We start from the raw sequence: 19,327 nt of genomic DNA on the forward strand, positions 1-19,327 counted from the left end.
GAGCAACTCAAGGGGTACTTTTTCATAGGACAAGGGAAGAGACATGCCACTAGAAGAGGGGTTAGCCTTTATTCATTCTAATTTAAGGTTTTGCGTGCCAATAATACATTTTAATCTTTTTAGAAGGTTGTTCTATAAGTCTATAATATACAACTAATCTATTATTGTATGTAAAGTAAATAAGGTTTTTAAAATGTTTAAGATGCTTCATTTAAAATTAAATTAAAATGCAGAGACCCCTGGACCGGTGGCCAGGACCCGGGCAGTGTGAGTGCCACTGAAAATCAGCTCACATGCCGCCTTTGGCATGTGTGCCATAGGTTCTAGTGCAGGGGTAGGCAACCTAAGTAGTAACTAAGCCCCACAGTTACTTTTGGGATACTGCTCAACCAGTTACAGATCCAGCTTTTAAAAACTAAACTGCTAAAGAGCCAATAGCATTTACCTGTAGGTGCTAACAGTACTGCTAGCAGACAGTGACGTGATTCACTTGTAGTTTAGTTGTGGTTTAAGAGGCAGCATAAGCACAGATGGCATGTCACATTTCAAGACAAAGAAAGGATAATTTTAAACAGCATTATTGTTGTTGATCACCATTTATTTTAAAGACATGAAATGCCAGCAACAGAACATACTGAGTCAGCAAGTCAGACTGGACAAATACTTGATTGTAACCATGTTTCTGTGGGTTATGGGCAGCAGCACTGAGTTACACGAGGAGACAATTTCCCTTCTATGTCAGACAAGGCAAAGGATGGACAGCTATTGAACAAGTGGTATAAACCATGCAAGAGTAACAAATGATGTAAGAATAGGTGTGTAATAAATATTTGGTTGAAGTTAGAGGAGAAAGAGGGAGGCTCATTTTAGTTAGATTAAAAAATTATCCTTAGGTAAATAAGTGTCCTACTACCACTGAGTGAGCAGCAGCACAGTCCAACGATTTTTTGTAAGTGTTTGGTACATGGATCAGTTTCAAATAGATTAATTTCCCACTTCATGTGAAGAGAAAGGGCTTGAACAAATTGTCTCCAATGCTAAAGCTCCAGGGATAAAGAAATGATCAGTGATCAACATTTATTTCACACCTAGGCAGGAACCACTAAAACTGTAGACTAGTGTTCAGCTTCATCTTCAATTACTTCAACTCTGCGAGGTCCATAGAGTAGAACATAAGCTATATGCCAGTCTCCACCCCCAGATAACCTCAAAATATCTTCAGGTGTAACAATGCTGACTTTGTCATCATCAAACTTAATCCATTCATCTACAAAAAACAAAAAGATACTTAAATTATAAACCTGTAAATAATACAAGAATTATTTTGAGTATCCCTTAGGAGGAAAGGGCAATACTGAGGCCCTGTTTAAAAACACTGTTTAAATAAAAAACTTAATTGCACTGTTTAACTTGTACGTTAGTTAACAGCATTGAAAAGGATATTATTACCTTGTTTCCTTTTTACCCAAGATACATAATGACCAGAGGAACTAGATCTTCCCTGATGTGTTAGCACTGCCTGCAGCTCATAAAAACCACAGTTGTTGGATCCAGTATCTGGAGAGAAAAATTGCACCATATTGATTACACATAGTAAATGGACTTTACATGCAAGACACAGAGCCTACTGAGTAACAAATCTGCACGCAGTTTAAGCTTGCCTTGCCAGAATCACTTTTAGACTATAATACTTATGGCTAAGGATAGGACTGTCACAGAGTTCATGGATTCTGTGACTTTCAGGACCTTTGACTTTTGAGGCAGGGCTGCCAGACCAGCTGCAAGCCCCTGCCAGCACTCTGTCCCCCTCAGAGTATTTTTAGTAAATGTTGGACAGGTTGTGGGCTTCTGTGAATTTTTGTTTTTTGCCTTCCGCCTGTCCCTGACATTTACTAAAAATTTTAACCTTCCTTATTGCAGATAATACATTTTTCCATTTAAATAGAACAGTTTTAAGCAACCCAGGTCAGCTTTTTCCTTGTACCAAGAGTTAGATTTTGCTGGTTTGACAATGCATCAAAACCCAAATGCAGAGTAATGTACAGATCTCTACTGCAGGTTATAGCATGGTTCTACAGTCTATGAAATAGAACATTTCAGGTAAATAAAGATCAACAGCTGTTTCTGCAGATTTAACAACTTTGTCATCATTCATGCTTTTCAACTTGAAAGGAACCCCAATGATGTCACTACCATTCACATGTAGTAATTTATCACCACACTAAATGCATCACTTAAGTCAACTATTTACCAGGGTTATTTCTTTTAGAAAAGGCGAAATGATTTTGTAATCCGAATTGGGACAGAAGAAATCCTGCTGAGCCCAGTGAGCTATCTTTGAGAGCATGCTGAACTTAAAAGCAGATCTCATTTTCCTGCCAACATTAATTTTGGAAACAATTCTCTTTCTTCATGGTAACTTAATATGCTATGGGGAACTTATTTTGAAGTTCCTACACCTATTCTTATTGTGAAATTGGACGGAAACATGGACAAATATTTTCTTATTGTATGGTTATTTACTGAAAATATGTAGATGACATGTGCCATTGTTCATTGTGTGCGAAGACTGCTTTAAAATCGGCAGCTCAGTACTGGCAGTATCTCCCTACGTGGTGATTTCTTAGAATCAAATGTAAGGTACAATGCTTTGATTTTTTTTTTTTTAAATGGAGCTTAAATTACACTCATTGAGGTTTTACTTTTCAATCTGCATCTTAAATACATCTGAAAAAGGGAGCGGTTTTCCTTTGCAGTCTCTATCATTGTAAACACAGAAGCATGGAAAAACCTGTATGAACACAGATGGATAGCAGCATCTGAAATGGGAGAATACAAGCAACTGAACTGGATGAGAGCTCACACTACCCCATGTCTTTTGTCCCTCAGAAGTTCTGCACTATGGTCCCTTTGGAAGCAATCTGTGCTCATCTATTCAATGGAACATCATCTGAATGCCCTACCACCAATATACCCACTCCCTGGCTGCCCCTGTCCATTCAGTGTCAAACCACCACCACAATAGAGTGGGAGTTGAACTTGCATTGCTACACCTACTGCCTAAGTGGACTTTTCATTACTTGCATCCTAAGCCTGGATTCTACAAGAGAAATGAGTTGAGTGCACTAATTACAAAACCCAAAACATGGTAATTACAAAATAAGTATTTCTATTTAAATTAAGTTCTGACTTTGGATTTCAACTTTTAACTCCAAGCCAGGAGACATGGAAAACAACTGTATATCACAATACAAGTGCCTCTCAGTGCACAGCATGTAATCTGCTTGTCCCATGAATGAATATAGGGCTTCTGTGATGGAAGTGTCTTAAATAGGTAGCAAACATGCCTCAACTTGCCATTAATCTTTCCATTCCATTACACTGCACCAGGGTTTCTGATAATTCATTTTCAAAGTCATGAAAAATAAAGTTCTCTGCTGGGGAGATTTTTCCCCATATACAAGATAATTTTGCCCTTGCTTACTTAGTATACAAGTTTTAAAATGACATTAAACCTCTCAAAATTCACTTACCATCAGGAAAGGAAAATGGTTCGTATTTAACTTCTTTCTGTGCACCATCACCTTTACTAGACTGGAAAACAATTTTTGATGATTAATTTTAAAATGCTTTACTATATCTGTATCAAATGTATGGCCTACATCTTTCAAGAGAGATTGTCTGCCTTGATTTTTTTGGTTGCTTAATATGAAACACCTTAATGAAACCTGATTTCCAAAATATGCTCAGCCACATTCTGAAAATGATACCACTAAGATCTCAAGGTTTGGCATCCAAAATCACCCAACAGGGACAAAATAAGCAGCTGAAACTGGACTGGAGTGCCAAAAAGATTCTGCAATAGAAAGTTTTCAGCTCTTGCTAGGGTCACTCTGAAAGCAGGGGAGACGCTAGAAAGGAAAATAAAAAGATAGGAGACAAACTAAATGGTAATCAATTCTGTTCACAATAACACCTCTTCTCCCCCATCTAAAGGGAAAAAAATCCTCCTCCAAAGACTGAAATGAAAACTGATGGGGCATGGGATATGAACGGTCCAACTTTAGCAATATCTATAAAGTGGTATAGCTTAATGTACAACTTAACACATCTTTTTAAAAGAACCACCTAGATCAGTGTAGTATACAGGATACAACAAAATTGCTTATAGAAATATCCTGTGCTGTAACAAAAATCAAAGCACGTAAGCAAATAACTAGCAGTTTTAAAAACATACTATTGAGCCAGTAAGACCACATCTACTCCTGCTCTTCAATTCAATACCCATCACAACCACTTGGCACCCCTTTAGGATATAGAGCTGAGAGAGCAGCTTCATTCTATTGAGATTTAAATGATCTGCCAGTAAGCAGCAGTATTTGGGCATGTCACAGTTTACATATTTATAGAAAATACTTAAGCATAGCAAAAATACTTTGTTCTATATGACTGGTCTCCAGCTGCCAAAAAAGGATCAACTGCACCATATTTTTGGAACAGTTTGTCTACTAAAATTAAAAGCACAAACAACATTTGTCTGGTAAGAATGATTTAACTTGTATTTCTTAGAAGCTGATTTTTCAGGAAATAGCAACAAACAAGTTGCTCCCATGTAAGAGCTGGCATACAGCACTTTTTTCCATTCAAACAACTATGCTGACCGCTTTGTTACACTTAGACAATATTGTACATATATGTATGAGAGACATTTTGCTCAGTTTTTCAATAGGTAATGAAAAATAATGTGTAATATTTAAGGGAATTGTTTTTCTGCCCTATCCTTGGATGAGACTTTTATGTCATGTGAGGTGAATTTTTTAATCATATTAGGCATGTATTTTTTTTCCCCAAATACTGCTGAATATTCCAACTTTGAGTTTTGAAAGACATTTACTCCAGGTTCTTGAAACAAAGCTGAAGTTTTGTAATCTGATCACTATTCCTGGGCACAGCCTTCTTTATATGCAAGTCCTTTTCGTTAAAGTTGGTATGACTGACATTAAAGCACATTGGTATGACCAGGTCAACATTCTCTTACACAATAAGCAGCTTTCACAGCCCACAAAATTGCAGTTTAAATTGCTTGAACATATCAATTTATGAAATTGAAAAAAAATCACTTTCATACATTCAATAAATCTAAAGCATCTACTATTCAGCTCACCAATTACAACTGTGCGTAGAAGCTAAGATGGAGATTTTTCCATGAACAGTTTGTTGAATTAATCTATCAAATCCATTTTTTTTAAGTCATGAAAAAAATTCAAACTATGGCCCATTATGTCAGCATGCAGGTTTGTAAATTATGACTTGATACATATTAGCTTTAAGACATGCTATCCCACTTTCGTTGATTATATGAAAAACAATTTAGGATACTACATAAATCAAAATGGCTAAGAAATAGTCATGTAACCTACATTCTTTGGCTGCTGATTTATTTTTTTGTCTTCTAGATCCTTGAATTTTGACCGAAATGGGACCATCTTTTCTTGAAGTTCTGATGTACATAACTCATATACATCCAACATAAGAGGAAATTTGACATCCTAGGAACAAAGTTACAAAAGAGAGTCAGGCTATTAGCTCAATTTAAAATTCCATATTAAAGAAGTGTTTTTCCATAGAAAGCCAATCCCCTCTGATAATTTAAATGCACGTAGCCATATTTCTGACAGCCTTTTCTTGATTTATTCAAAAGTATAAAATAATTTAAGATGTTATAAAATTGACAATAGATGTTATAAAAATGCACACAACTGTCCAATTTCCTCTCTGCTGAAAAACTGACTAGAGTAACTCCTCGCATAATGTTGTAATTATGTTCCTGAAAAAATGTGACTTTAAGCAAACCCAATTTCCCCATAAGAATTAATGTAAAGGGGCGGGGAGGGTTTAGAGTCCAGGGAAATTTTTTTCACCAGACAAAAGACTATTTTATAATATACATATATATATATATATACACACACACATATACACACACATATATATATATACACACACACACGTATAGTACAAGTTTTAAACAATTTTATACTGTACACAGCAATGATGATTCTGAAACTTGGTTGAGGTGGTGGAGTCAGAGGGTGGGATATTTCCTGGGGAATGTCTTAGTGCTAAATGATGAACTAGCACTTGGTTGAGCCCTCAAGGGTTAACACACTGTTGTTAATGTAGCCTCACACTCTACAAGGCAGCACAAATGGAAGGAGGGGAGACAGCATGGCAGACAGAGGCAGACACACACACACAATGCGAGTGGGAAAGAGAGAGAGAGAGATGCGCACTGACCCTTTAAGTACGCTGACCGCACTCTAAGTACATTGCCATTTTAAATGTCTCAATTTCCTGATCCAGCAGCTGCTACCAGCAAGCTCCTCCATCCTGAGCCCTGTTGTGTCTCCTCCACCCCAGCTCTATAGAGATGGGTAAATGGGGGGCAGGAGCAGGGGGACACCCTCACATTAGCCCCCTTCTTCCCCTCCCACACAGCAAGCAGGAAGCTCCTGAGAGCAGCTCCAAGGCAGAGGGCAGGAGCAGCACATGGTAGTGAGGGGAGGGACAGCTGAACTGCCAGGCAATTGATAGCCTGCTGGGTGGCTGCCGCACAGGGAACTTAGGGAGTGGGGAGCTGATAGGGGGGCTGCCGGTCCACCCTGGTTCCAAGCACCCACCAGCTAGCTCCAACAGGCTGCTCTTTCTGCAAGCAGAGGACAAAGCAGGTGGCTGCCAAACAATGTTAGAAGGGAGCATTACACAACTTTAAATGAGCATTTCTCTAATTGATCAGCAATGTAACAACGAAACAATGTTAACTGGGATGACTAAGTGAGGAGTTACTGTACAAATATGTATGTATGTCTGTATATGGGGTAGTGTTGGTGTGTGTTTCTGTAACAGGCCAATGCGGTGTAAGCTCCAACAAACTAAAACACAGTCAATACAAACATTTACATGTCAACAGTCCTTTCTCGACAGATACACTGAATAACTGACATCTCAGTGGGATTCAGTTATTTATACCTGAGCATAGAGTTTAGATTGCCTATCTACTTACTGATATGAATTTATAATTTCATTTTAAATACAATTAGTGAATGCTTTCTGAAAGTGTTCATACCTAGCACAGTTCTTTATTTTACTCTTTTACGGTACTACTTGCTGTCATAAGAATGGCCATATTAGGTCATCCCAAAGGTCCATCTAGTCCAGTATCCTGTTTTCCGACAGTGGCTAATGCCAGGTGCCCCAAAGGGAATGAACAGAACAGGTCATCATCAAGTGATCCTTCCCGGCTTCTGGCAAACAGAGGATAGGGACACCATCCCTGCCCATCCTGTCTAATAGCCATTGATGGGCCTATCCTTGATGAACTTATCTAGTTCTTTTTGGAACCCTGTTATAGTCTTGGACTTCACAGCATCTTCTGTCAAGGAGTTCCAGAGGTTGACTGTGTTGTGTGAAAAAATACTTGCTTTTGTTTGTTTTAAACCTGCTGCCTATTAATTTCATTTCTGACCCCTAGTTCTTGTGTCATTTCACCTTTGTAGGAATAGATATTTATCTGCCAAGATTAATCCATTTTTAAGTATGAAAACCATCCTTTTCAAGCTATATTCAGCTGCACTGCTGAAAGGGCAGGCCACGCTCCCTGAGCTGCATGATGTCAGTCAGCTAATGGGCCCGCTCCACTAAAAGGGAGAGCTTTCATTGAGTATTCCTGGAAGCCTGTTGCAAGCATCTGATTTGCTGGCAGGGACACAAGGCAGTGAAGAGCCAGTCCAGGCAGAAAAGGGCCTCTTTTATTCCATCCACTACCACAAAATTGGCCCGTCATTCTCAATACTGTCAAGTTTGAAACTCAGTTTCTATCATAATTCCATTTTCAGTAAATCTTAGCTTTCCTTTGGGGCTGAAACTTTGTCTCATATCCAGATATTTTTATTTTCTTTTTTGAATTTGGCAAATGCTGAATTTCCCACATGAACCTTCAAGAAGGGAGACTACGTTATTTGTGCTGAATTACAGAATTAAACACTACATGTGACTTGATGTTTATCAGAAATTGTCACTTCCTTGGTTTTAAATACAGGCAAGTAAAATTAAAGCTACAAGGAGTTCAGAACTGGCTTTTGGCATGCTAACTACATTATTTTTACTATGTTTTCAGTTGCATAGTCACTAATGGCATCTTATTGTATTAGGCATCAAATGCATGGCTATTTTTCAGTTGCTGAGCATAAAAATGTATACTTGCAGTCAACACTAAAAAAAGATAGAAATTTAAAACTGGGCATAGAACTTGTCCCGAATTCTTGGGAAAATTATTTTGTAAATTTGTGTATGCTAAATTTTTCTTAATTGAAATCTAATTGACTTATATGCCCACTATAAGATTTCTACTTTTTAACTGTGTATTCAAAACGGCCCAATGTAGCAGCATTAATCACTGTTGTGCAACTTTGTAGTGGCATAGCTAGAGGACAAAAACATGCATACTCACCACAAGTAAACACACTTACATCCTAGCTACATATGCTGTGCAAACAAATAACCCCATGTACACACCCCACTGACAAGCTACATATAAACTAGCTCATCTGTGCTCTATAACTATGCACACCTTCACATCTTCCCTCATTGCAGCAATCTCTCTACTCACCTCTAAACTGTCTCACTATGCAAAACAGAGTACTATATATAGGATCTGTTCCATGCAAGCATTCAGATCTTTTCCCACCTCTCATAAAACCAGCCTCTACTTCATGCTAGAAGGAAGCGAGACTTTTTTCTTGTGCTGCTTTTCAGTGGGTTTCAGGAAAGGGAGAGTGGGCTGGCTTAGGACTTGTCAAAGCAGTACAGAATTATAAGTCCCTCCAAATAAGTAAAGCCCCAAGAGGCTTCTTATACCTAAAGCTGCCTCTGCCTTCCTGCTCTCATTTCACACATCCTTCTTCCATTCTACGTGCACACATTTTCTTGGCGGCCCTGTCATATCATAAATGGGCCACACAAGACTTTATTTTATGTATTTTCCATTTTCTTTTTCATTCCTTTTCCTAAAAGCAGGTGGAGTGGCAGGTTCTTCCCTGTCTGACAGTCAGGAAGAAATCTAAGCAGCCCTGCTGCCTGAACATCACAAAATGAAGCAGTCAGTCAAAGATAACAGGCCCACTAAGTTTGGAAGTTCTCCCCTCAGAGTGTTGATTGGGGAGTAAGCTGAAAGCAAGAGCCCGCACCCCAGACAGGATAGTCACAAAGTAGCAAATGTGACATCCTCCTCTGAACTAATGGTGAAAGACAGGGTAAAAAATGCTTAATAGCATCAGGGCAATTTAACTTCAGTCCCATGCAGAAAAACATTTGATTTGACATGGTAGTTTTTGTGGCAGTTTCAATATATTTCTTTATTCAAGGATACTGTATGCTTTTGGAATGAAGATGGTCTGTCTATATGAGGAGTAATTTGAGAGCAAAAATACTTGCAGATCGTATTCTGTCTGAAGTGTTAATGAACTAGAACAAAATTCTGATCTCCAAGTTTATAAAAACTCTAAATGTCAATATAAGTTGATGAAGGTTGCTACTGACCTTAAGAACTTTGGCATTCACTGATTCCTTCTCTTTGTAAAAAAATCGAACCATCTGAATAGTCAGGTAGGCAGGCAAACGACTAATCTTGGACTAAATAAGAAAATATTTAGAGGGATCCATTATACTTCAGATTTTCACAGAGAATTTAGACATTTAGCATTTTTTTCTTAGATTGTAGGCTCCTCTTAGAGGGACTGGGTCTTCCTGTGTGTTTGTGCAACATCTAGCACAAAAGTGCCACATCTTGACTGGAGCCTCTGGATTAAATGAAGTAATAAATTGCTCAGGTTTTTACACTTCTTGGTTCTGGAAATCTGCAAAGGTTCACCACATTCTGTTCCAGTAACAACTCAGTGTTTTGAGCCAGAAAGTTCTTGTCAACATGATGAATAAGATTACAAGAATGGTGATGACTGATTACTACTCACAGATTTGATGTACAGAGCATTTCTTTGCAATGTTGGAGAAAGTTTTGTGATTTCGTCTTGAAGACGCTGTAAAAAAATTAGCAATAATATTAACACTGAACTAATGCACACCTATACAACATAAAAACCAAAGCAGTTGCATGGAACATATACAATTTTAACCCTAATCTTTATTCCACCCAAACTCTTCTACCTGGTTGCTACAGCTTGATATGTCACATAAGAGCTTAGAATAGGAGAGCTCTCTGCACAAGGACCATGTTTTTCTTCAGTGCCATAAACATTTGTGATGTTTAATTTAATGATACCATATAATTCTCTCCTAACAGCATGCTTCCCCCCGACCCTAGAAAATTACATGCTATACACTAGTTGTGCAATGAGAGATTTTGGATATAAGCAATTATAATAGTAACACTGTAAATGTTAGTTAAAATTAATATTTTATCAATGTAATTAACAAGAGAATAGCCCTGAACTGAGTAACAAGCTCATCTTAGAACACAGTTTGAATTATTAAGAAACACATTAGTAGAAAACATAAGAAATGTAGAATCCAAACAAAACCAAGTAACATGAAAACCAAAGACTAATTAGGGGAGCTGATCAGACATTCAGATTAACAACCTGGTATCCATCCAGGTTCTTAAAGGTTTAGGAACCATGATTATTAAAAGAAATGTGACTAAGTATATCTTTTTATAAAAGTTTATTAACACTTAAAAATAAGATCAAGAAAATATATCACCAAAGCTAAGCTATTACTAATAGTAAACTACAGAATAAAGCAATAAACTATTAAATCAAGATAAAAATCAATACATTAGTCTCAATATTGGACTGGGGTTAAAATCAGTTAAATAATCAAATATCAAAACCAGTCAATACTTATACATTTTACAGAGGATTCCTGGTTGGTAAAATTGATTAGTTGGGATTTGTAACCAAAGTCAGATTTCTAACTTGGAGCTGATTAATACTGAAACAAAACCATCTAATGTCTAGAGCACAACCTCAGACCTAATTATAAATCTACCTTCTTAGAATTCAGTTCTTGTGTGGCAGCTACCTTTCTTTCCCCCAGCTGAGTTATTATCAAGGGAGTCTGTTAACGTGTATTATAAACGCAAGTTTCACCACTCTTATTTACCAGAAATTACAGACAGAAATTTCAAGCCTTTCAGGACTTTTAAACACACTTTAGAGAATAGTTTTATTTGACAGTATTTAGAGCGGTTTAGACAAAAGGAACTCTCTTTCTGGTGCCTTCCTAATGCAGACTTTATGCATGCACATTTCCACACCCTAAAAATAAAAAGGCTAAACTAGACTGGGATATCTCCAGACAATGAAAACAAAAGAAACAAAAAAGAAAAATATAATACTTAAGGTAATGGGGTTTTTTGTTTTCTTTTGCGCAAGTTCTTCAGTTCAGTCTCCTGGCTCTCAGAGCAGGGGCTGGAATTGCAGTCCAGAAGCCAGACAGTAATGTTCTGCTAGCACAGCACTTCTTCCACATGGACCTCCAGCTAGAGTGGCCTGGTTGTTGTCATCATGACTTTCTCTCCCTAAGTTTTAAGTTTGGGGAATTCTGGAAGGTCAGTCTTCCCTTAGGCGGCTTGTCCCAAAAAGAGAAGATTTTTCCTGGATTTTTCTAGTTGGAAAAATTTACTTACTCTACTTCTATTTAGATGAAACCCATGTAATTTTTTAAAAAATTTATAAGGTTTCTCATCCCATATACACTATTTCTCTCACAAATAAGAGTGAACTCTTGTGGAAATAATTTATAAAATGTAAGCAACTCTCAAAGTACTATTATTTTATACAAATACTACACCTGGTGGTAATCTGGGCCATGCATATAATATTGCATTTTAGGCTTAAATTCACAGGAAAGCCCCACAATTTTTGCAGGAGGGTAGCATTAGTTTTTAATAACTCACTTTTAAATGTTCTTCTACTTTATGCTGCTGTAAATTTGTTTGCCTCAGAATTTATTGCTGACAGTACACTAACCATTGTAGCAGTTACCACTGGATGAGTGAAGAAGAAAAAAAATGTGATAGTTTGGCTGCTGAGGAAACAGGGGAAGTTAACAGGTACTCCTTCCTTTTATGTTTGTCAGCTTAGTATTCCCTTACACCATTTGTGTAGGAAGGGTTCTCAAATTTGGCATTCTGCTTGCTCGGCCTACCAGTATGCTTCTGCTCCCGCTTGGTCTGCCAGCTGTTTCACCAACAGCCAAAGCAGCATCTTTCTGTAGGTGGTGGCAAATTCAACAATGGCTGAACATAGCCGCAATTACAAATGGTACTACCTACATGTTTTTCTCAGTAGTACAAAGTATTTGGCCTTATTCCTGAAAAGATATACTCCAAGCGTTTAGGTCATTTGCTTTTTTGGTCTCAGTTCAAACAAGAATATTTATCCAAACCCTATGATAGTTTGGGAGCACAATTCAGCACGATTAAGGCTACAATTTAATCATGAGTATTTTTAGTAAAAGTCATGGACAAGAAACAAATATCACGGCCCGTGACCTCTCCATGACTTATACCATAAATACCCCTGATTGAGCTGGGGGGGAGACACCCCAGGGAGCCTGCTGCTGCTCAGGTTGTTGCTGGGGAGGGGGTGGGAAGCCCCAGGGGGTCTGCTGCCAGTTGGTCACTGCTTGGGGGGGCGGGGGGGGAGGAAGAATCTCCTGGGGGCCACCCCCGCTCAGACGGTCCGCCCTAGCAGCTAGCTGCAGAGCCACTCCAGCAGTGGCCAGTGTTGCTGCCCCCAGGGCTGCCTGAGCAGCTAGCCCTAGGGACAGCCACACTGGCTAATTCAGAAGTCACGAAGGTGCAGGATGTCACGGAATCGGTGACTTCCGCGACCTCTGTGACAGACAGAGCCCTAAGCATGATCAATAGATTTTCTTGAAGAGAGCTGGAATTAGAAATCAATCTCTGGCTGCGCTATGTCAGACTCCAGCTAGTGCTCTATAATGTTTTGTTGTTTATTAATAAGCAATTCACCTCCCCTTTTCCTCTTGCCATATTCCACCTCAAAAGGTCAGCTACCTTTTAAAGTTGGGAAGTGAAGCTTGCTGTCAGATATTGTCTCTGAAAGCCAAGAGCTCTGATATAGGTAATTTAGAATATAAATCAAACAAGATATATTTAATACTACTTACCAATTTAAGTCCTGTAAAAAGATATTTGACTTCTTGATTAATAAAGCAGCTAAGTTGAAGCTGATTCTCTTTTCCTTTAGTTACTTCCTCTTCTTCTGATTCTGTACATTTCATGCTTCATGCACTTAAGGAAAACCATCATACCCTAAGAGCTGAACTATGCTCTATTTACATTAGTAGGATCAATGGAATACTAAACAGTTAATACAATCTGAAGCTCCTGATTAGATAGTATTTTTACTCCTCCCTTTAGAAGGCTTAATTTTTACGTAAATGTGGTTTTAATATCAGAAAGAAACTACTAAGATTTGGAACACTGAAAAGCCCTTCTGTTAAATAAATCTCCACCCACTCTTCTCTGCTTTAACCAGTCTAATGTCTAGAGTGTTAATTCATGGAAACAGCCACAGCTCGCAATACACGTTTTGTTGACACCACCTTTCAAAGGCCATTTTACTCTATTTGGTTTGCCAATATCAAATCCTGGGATCTGCTTTGACATTACACGCCACTGATAGCGAATTAGGGGAGTCGAGACAAATGAGGGGAGTAGAGACAATTGCCCTAAGTTCTTCTACATCTGCTATCTCCCACGGTCCCCGCACTTCAGACCACTGAACAGCCATCTCTTTGAAAACTGATAGGTATTTTATAATGGTTAAGGTTAAGATGTTGTCACGGTTATTTTTTACTAAAAAAAAAAAGTCACGGACAATAAGCAAAAATTCACGGGAGTCTGACTGTGACTTTACTAAAACTAACCAGGGGGCAAGGCTAGGGAGGGAAGAGGAATGATGGCTGGAGCGGGAGAGGGGGGAAAATGACAGAATTAGTCCCACTACCATGGGTGGGGAGGGGGCAAAGCCCTGGCTTCGGCCCCAGCACAGTTTGTGGGGGGAGATGAGGAAGTAGAGAGCACACAGCCCTGGTTCTGGCCCTGAAGCTGCAGAGCAGGGATGCATGGCCTTGGCCGCAGTCACTGGGCGCAGGGGCATATGGCCCTGGTGCCAGCCATTGGGGGGGAGAGGGGAAAGCAGCAATCATGGCTGCAGCCCCAGCCGAAGCTGCAGAGGGGCCGCACAGTCCCAATGGCAGCCATGGGGGTCAGAGGGGTGTGCACAGCCTCGCCTTCAGCCGCTGACAGCTGAGGAAGTCACAGACATCCAGTAAAGTTACTGAATCCGTGACTAAATCGTATCCTTAATGATTGTACACATCCCCTTCCATACCTTCTTCCTTCCTATCTCAACTTCCTCTCTTTCTTCCTCAACTCTATAACTAGTTTCCCCATCACTTCCTCATCTCTAATTTTATCCTTCGCCTCCTTTCACTGTTCTTTCTATCAGGTGACCACTTGTTAGTGGATCACTTATGTCCAGGCTTTCCTCATTTGCAGTTCCTTCCACCATGCACCTCCTAATCTCCCTATCAGCTATCTCTTCCCTTCCCTACACTTTCATCTCTGTTCCAAAGGCCCTTCCATTACCATGTTCTCCCCATTCTCCAAGCGACACCCGAAACTTTCTGTGGACTCATTTCATCATGCCACTGACCTATGTATCTATTCTCCTACCCTATGCATTCTGCTCCTCCACCCACAGTTTAGAGGCTCAAAAACTAAAATGAGGTCCATAGTATGAAAGCAGAAAAGCATGGCCCCTCTTGCTTTGCCTGACTCTGCATCAAGTTATATAGGATGACTACCCTGATCTTAACAGATATTTCCCTCTCAACATCTCAGAAAAGTAAACAAACTGCCTCAGGTCCTTCCCCATACATCCAGGGGAAAAAATACTCCCCAGGCCCAAATATGGCACTCAGTTCCATTATGGGTAGATGTTAAAGAATAGTACACTATGGCTGAAATGCCACTTCTGTGGAGCGTGTCAGTCTTGATCCACCTCCCTAAACAAATTATTTTTCTATAAAAAATGCTACTCTCTGAAAATTGTATGATGAATCCACTTCCTAGTCACCTGACAGTGAGAGACTTATTTGTTATGTATTTGTTGCATTTGACAAAATTCCTCAGGAAAGGGATAGTTTACTTCATGTTTTGTACATTGCCAAGAACATCAGCAACACTCAAATTAGTGACTAAATGAGTGCCCATCTAGTCCCTTTTATATTAAGATATCGTTGGTATCCATGTAAAAGTAGACTCTCAGCATTTCCTGAGGCAAAGAACTTCAAATGCTATTAGTTTCTAACGAAGAGCCACTGGGTATTTAAGCTTTGTTTTTTAAAAAAAGTTTCCAAAGGTACCATTTTTCCTGTTACTGCTTATTCTAATTTTTGTGATGTGCTTTTATGTACTTCTACAATAACAGATGCACCTTTTAGCCAAGTATCTTCTCTCTCTAGCCTCTCCTGGGTTAAGCTTTTCATTTATGTTATCCCTTATGTGTGAAATCCCTTCCCTACTCTGAGTAACTAAATCACTACGGCTCTTTAGATCTTGATTGAAAATCCTTAGGATACGTTGTTTCAAATTCAATGCTGAAGAACTGATCAACTAAACTCTTCTTTTTAGAAGCTGCTGCCGGAACTCCAGAGTCGGTCTGCAAAACAGGTTCTCTTCTTATAATTTTAAGTAGCAAACAAACACAATCTTTTCCATTCAGACTACAATTAAGTACTTTTAAAAGATAGTTCATTAATACCTATTCATTCCAAAAGAACACATACCTATGGTTACACAAGAAAACTAGGTAAGTTGAAATTTCATTTGCTTAGTCTCCCTATCAGAGTGAAAAAGATTTAGACTAGACACCAACGTTAGCATGTAATTACTGTGAAAGCAGTCTCTTCAGACCATAATACTGGCAAGAAACAGCAAATGCCTTTGTTATTAAAAACAGCATCACTTTATTTTTCATTGAAAGGTAAAGTTCTCTATAATACTTTTTAAACTATAAACAAAGCTGTTTTATCACTGACCTTTGTAAACCAAGACACTCCACAAAGTTTTTTTTTTTTAAAGCTACACTTTGGGGGAAGTCTCGCCCTTAACCCTGGAGGAAATAAAGTTCTTGGTGAATTAACTAAGCTAATCCTGTTTGCCGCAGCATTCCTGCTGACATCCTTCTCTGAATCCACAAAGCACGATGATGGTTTTCAGAAACAGCCAACATCATATCAAATTAACAGAATATTAGGGCCACTGGACTCACATAAGCACTAATCCTGTGGCCCTTCACCACTGTGGCCTTCCACACTGGCCAACATGGAGACTCCTTCCATAGCACAGGCACCCCAACGTGCGATTTAAGTAGCATGGAGGGCCTTGCACTGGCCCTCAACATCATGAGGCAATTTCATTTATTAGACTATAAATATAACCTAAGGAGAACCTGGTAATGCTCCAACCTAATGAAATTGGTTCAACTATTTATTGACATACTCACCCAATAGGAATGTAAATCATGAATACTGCATTATAGCCGCATCTATAGTCAGAATCATAGAATAATGTAAGATGAATTCAATTACCTCCATAAGAGCATCACCTTCTATCCCTTCCAGCTTTTGCTGCAGTACCCTCATCATTTGTACCCAGCATTCATTGGCATCCTATGAAAAAAACAGAATATTGAAACTTGACTAGATATCAATAATTGGCATTTATGATGTTAGATATGTACTATTATGAAACTATCATCAATCCCCTGATTATAACATGAAGTTTGGAACCTGACGATTCATTAACTATGAACTTGTTGCCATTCCAAAAATACTCATTTTGCTGAGCTAGTGTTTGACTCTGCATGCAACTTTTTTTTTCTACACCTCACAAAAACATCTAGCTTTTGGGATACAAAAGGCTACAGAATAATATTTGGACTTCAACAGCTAAAAGTAGTTATTTTCTGTTGAGTTAATGCTTTGCAACTGTATTTTATGACAGAATAAGTTATTTCATAAATACATCTTTTCCAGAAATGTATTGCTTGGACACCATATACTGTATTGGTAGTTAAGTGAAAGTTTTTACCTGTTGGAGATATTGGCCTTGATCACCTTTTTCTGCAAATTGTGGGAAGGCCATGTGTAAAAACTGCAGGAGAATGATGGGTGGGATGCTGGAGGACGTTTTATCCATGGAATCAAACAAATCTCTAAGAGCTTAAAAATAAAGCAAGTGAGTTTTGAAAATAAAAAAATTAAATTTAAAAAGATCAACTTAAAAATATTACAGCAAACTAGTAGTTAAAATTAACAGCAAGAAGGCAACAATATTCAAAGGGAACACTTTTAACAGTGTCAAATTAGAACTTTTCACCATAGGACCAAATTGTTTAACAGTAGTTACAATACATGCACCGGCAAAATGTGCCTGCAAATATGATTATGCAGGTGTAACAAATGACCCAGATATGAAAGATAGGCACATAGTGCCTTGCCGTTTGAAGCTGGTTCCTCACTAACAGCCCAAAAATAGAATCTTCATTCACCAAAAGCTATTTAACACACTCCTGAGGCACAATGTCTTTGTAACATGTCTATACCTAAAAAAAAAAGGTCTTCAGGTTAAGATCCACTTTCTATAACTGAAAGCCACAGTGACTTAAGTGTCACTTATTGCTGATAGGACCAAAACTAAACTTGATTTTTCCACACTTAAAATTCTTCACAGAATACTTAAATTTCGCACCCAGGAAAGCAAGTGAATGTACACCAGTGCAGCAAGTTCAAAACTATTTGCAGTGTAGTGGATGATGCTGATTAAGAATATGTTCAGTGGCAACACACAACACAACTTTCCCCCCCGTTCCTAGCTGCATATATTACTCTTCTTTCTAAAAAAAAAATGTACCCATTATACAGCACTTCAAGTTCACAAAGCGCTTTACAGACACTGACGGCTGCTCACAACAGCCTGTGATGTAGGCTTTACAGGAAGAAGACTGAGGCATGAAGCTTTTATACCAATGGATATAGCTAACGTTATTTTATAACAAAAAGAACTAAGTTTTATGGCCAGTTTCTTCCTGTTCCTGTGATCCAACATCTCTTAAATACTGACTCCAAGAGGCATTATCTCAATATGACACAGGCATTAAAAAAAATGCCCGTGTGTCATGCAGGAGCTCCTGACCAGCCCAGCACCAAAGAGTTAACTAAGGATTTACTTATCAATGTATTAGACTCCTCAGAAGCAATGTTGTCACCTCAAAAGAAAATAATAAGGGACACAAAGTAGAGGCAGTGAGAGGGGAAGGGGCAGGCATGGTTGTATAGAGTAACCATTGAACTTACCACCCCAAAATTCGATCAGCAGGCATACCCACAAACTGGACCTTTCCTTCTTTATTTTGTTTTGTTTTTCCTTAAATGGACTGGTAGAAATCCCAGTGTGCTGGCCCAGCATCTTAGTGGGGCAATGAAATAGAGTAAAAAAAGAAAACAAAGTGGACAAGTAGTACCCTTGTTCAAATGTAAAGGGTCTAACTAGAGTTCTAGTTAGAGCTCAGAGATACTGGGCCTTTGTGAGCTCCTGCTACCCAGACCACCAGCACCAGCACCAAAATAAAATGTGACTTTCCCTTTGGAGATTAAATATACGACACTATTATGGATGTTTGAATCTCTAGGATAAGGATTATGGCATATTGAGGATAGCAGTCAATATTACTCCAGTGGTATTGCAAGGCCAATAACATCTATTAAATGTAGTGTCACTGGGATGGTGAGTTCCAGAAGTACAGTTATAGCCTATATTAAGTGAAAAACAAGAACTGTCCACTAAAATGTTTACATGGCAAGTGTTCACCTCAAATGATAGAGAGGAGTGCTTTAAAGTCTCAATTACTTTAAACCATACTTAAGAAATAAGGGCTATAATGATTTACATTTTAGGTTAGATTGTGCCTAGTTTCATGTGAGTAATCCACACTACTCCAAGTATACCTTTGTTGGAGTAGATTTTGGAAGGTGCAGAAAAGTATGCCTTGCATCCAAGATTAGTCTATTCCTTAGAAGTACATTAGTTGATAAAAGTTAAAATGAACCCCTCAGTGCTCTGGAGTTACCAAGGCATAAACTCCAAAGAAAAACACACATGAAAGACTTGCAACAACAATCCTGGACTCCAGCTGCCAAGAGGTAAAGTTAC

At 38.6% G+C, this 19,327-nt stretch overlaps 1 protein-coding gene across 2 annotated transcripts in view; it reads right to left on the minus strand.

Annotated features, from left to right (window-relative positions):
• Positions 1 to 577: 577 nt before the first annotated feature.
• The window catches only part of USP14 (ubiquitin specific peptidase 14), a 38,589-nt gene continuing 19,839 nt past the window's right edge, over positions 578 to 19,327 (minus strand). For both annotated transcript variants that reach the window (XM_039522159.1, XM_039522160.1), the window contains exons 7-16: positions 17,207 to 17,337; positions 16,705 to 16,785; positions 15,694 to 15,773; positions 13,213 to 13,327; positions 10,029 to 10,094; positions 9,598 to 9,690; positions 5,421 to 5,549; positions 3,534 to 3,594; positions 1,450 to 1,557; positions 578 to 1,267 (exon numbers count right to left, since the gene is read on the minus strand). In XM_039522159.1, coding sequence (XP_039378093.1) covers positions 1,116 to 1,267; positions 1,450 to 1,557; positions 3,534 to 3,594; positions 5,421 to 5,549; positions 9,598 to 9,690; positions 10,029 to 10,094; positions 13,213 to 13,327; positions 15,694 to 15,773; positions 16,705 to 16,785; positions 17,207 to 17,337 — 1,016 coding nt within the window. In that variant the 3' untranslated portion in view covers positions 578 to 1,115. The remainder of the gene's footprint in view (positions 1,268 to 1,449; positions 1,558 to 3,533; positions 3,595 to 5,420; positions 5,550 to 9,597; positions 9,691 to 10,028; positions 10,095 to 13,212; positions 13,328 to 15,693; positions 15,774 to 16,704; positions 16,786 to 17,206; positions 17,338 to 19,327) is intronic.

The sequence above is a fragment of the Mauremys reevesii genome, linkage group 2 (genome assembly GCF_016161935.1).
Source record: "Mauremys reevesii isolate NIE-2019 linkage group 2, ASM1616193v1, whole genome shotgun sequence".
NCBI lineage: Eukaryota > Metazoa > Chordata > Testudines > Geoemydidae > Mauremys > Mauremys reevesii.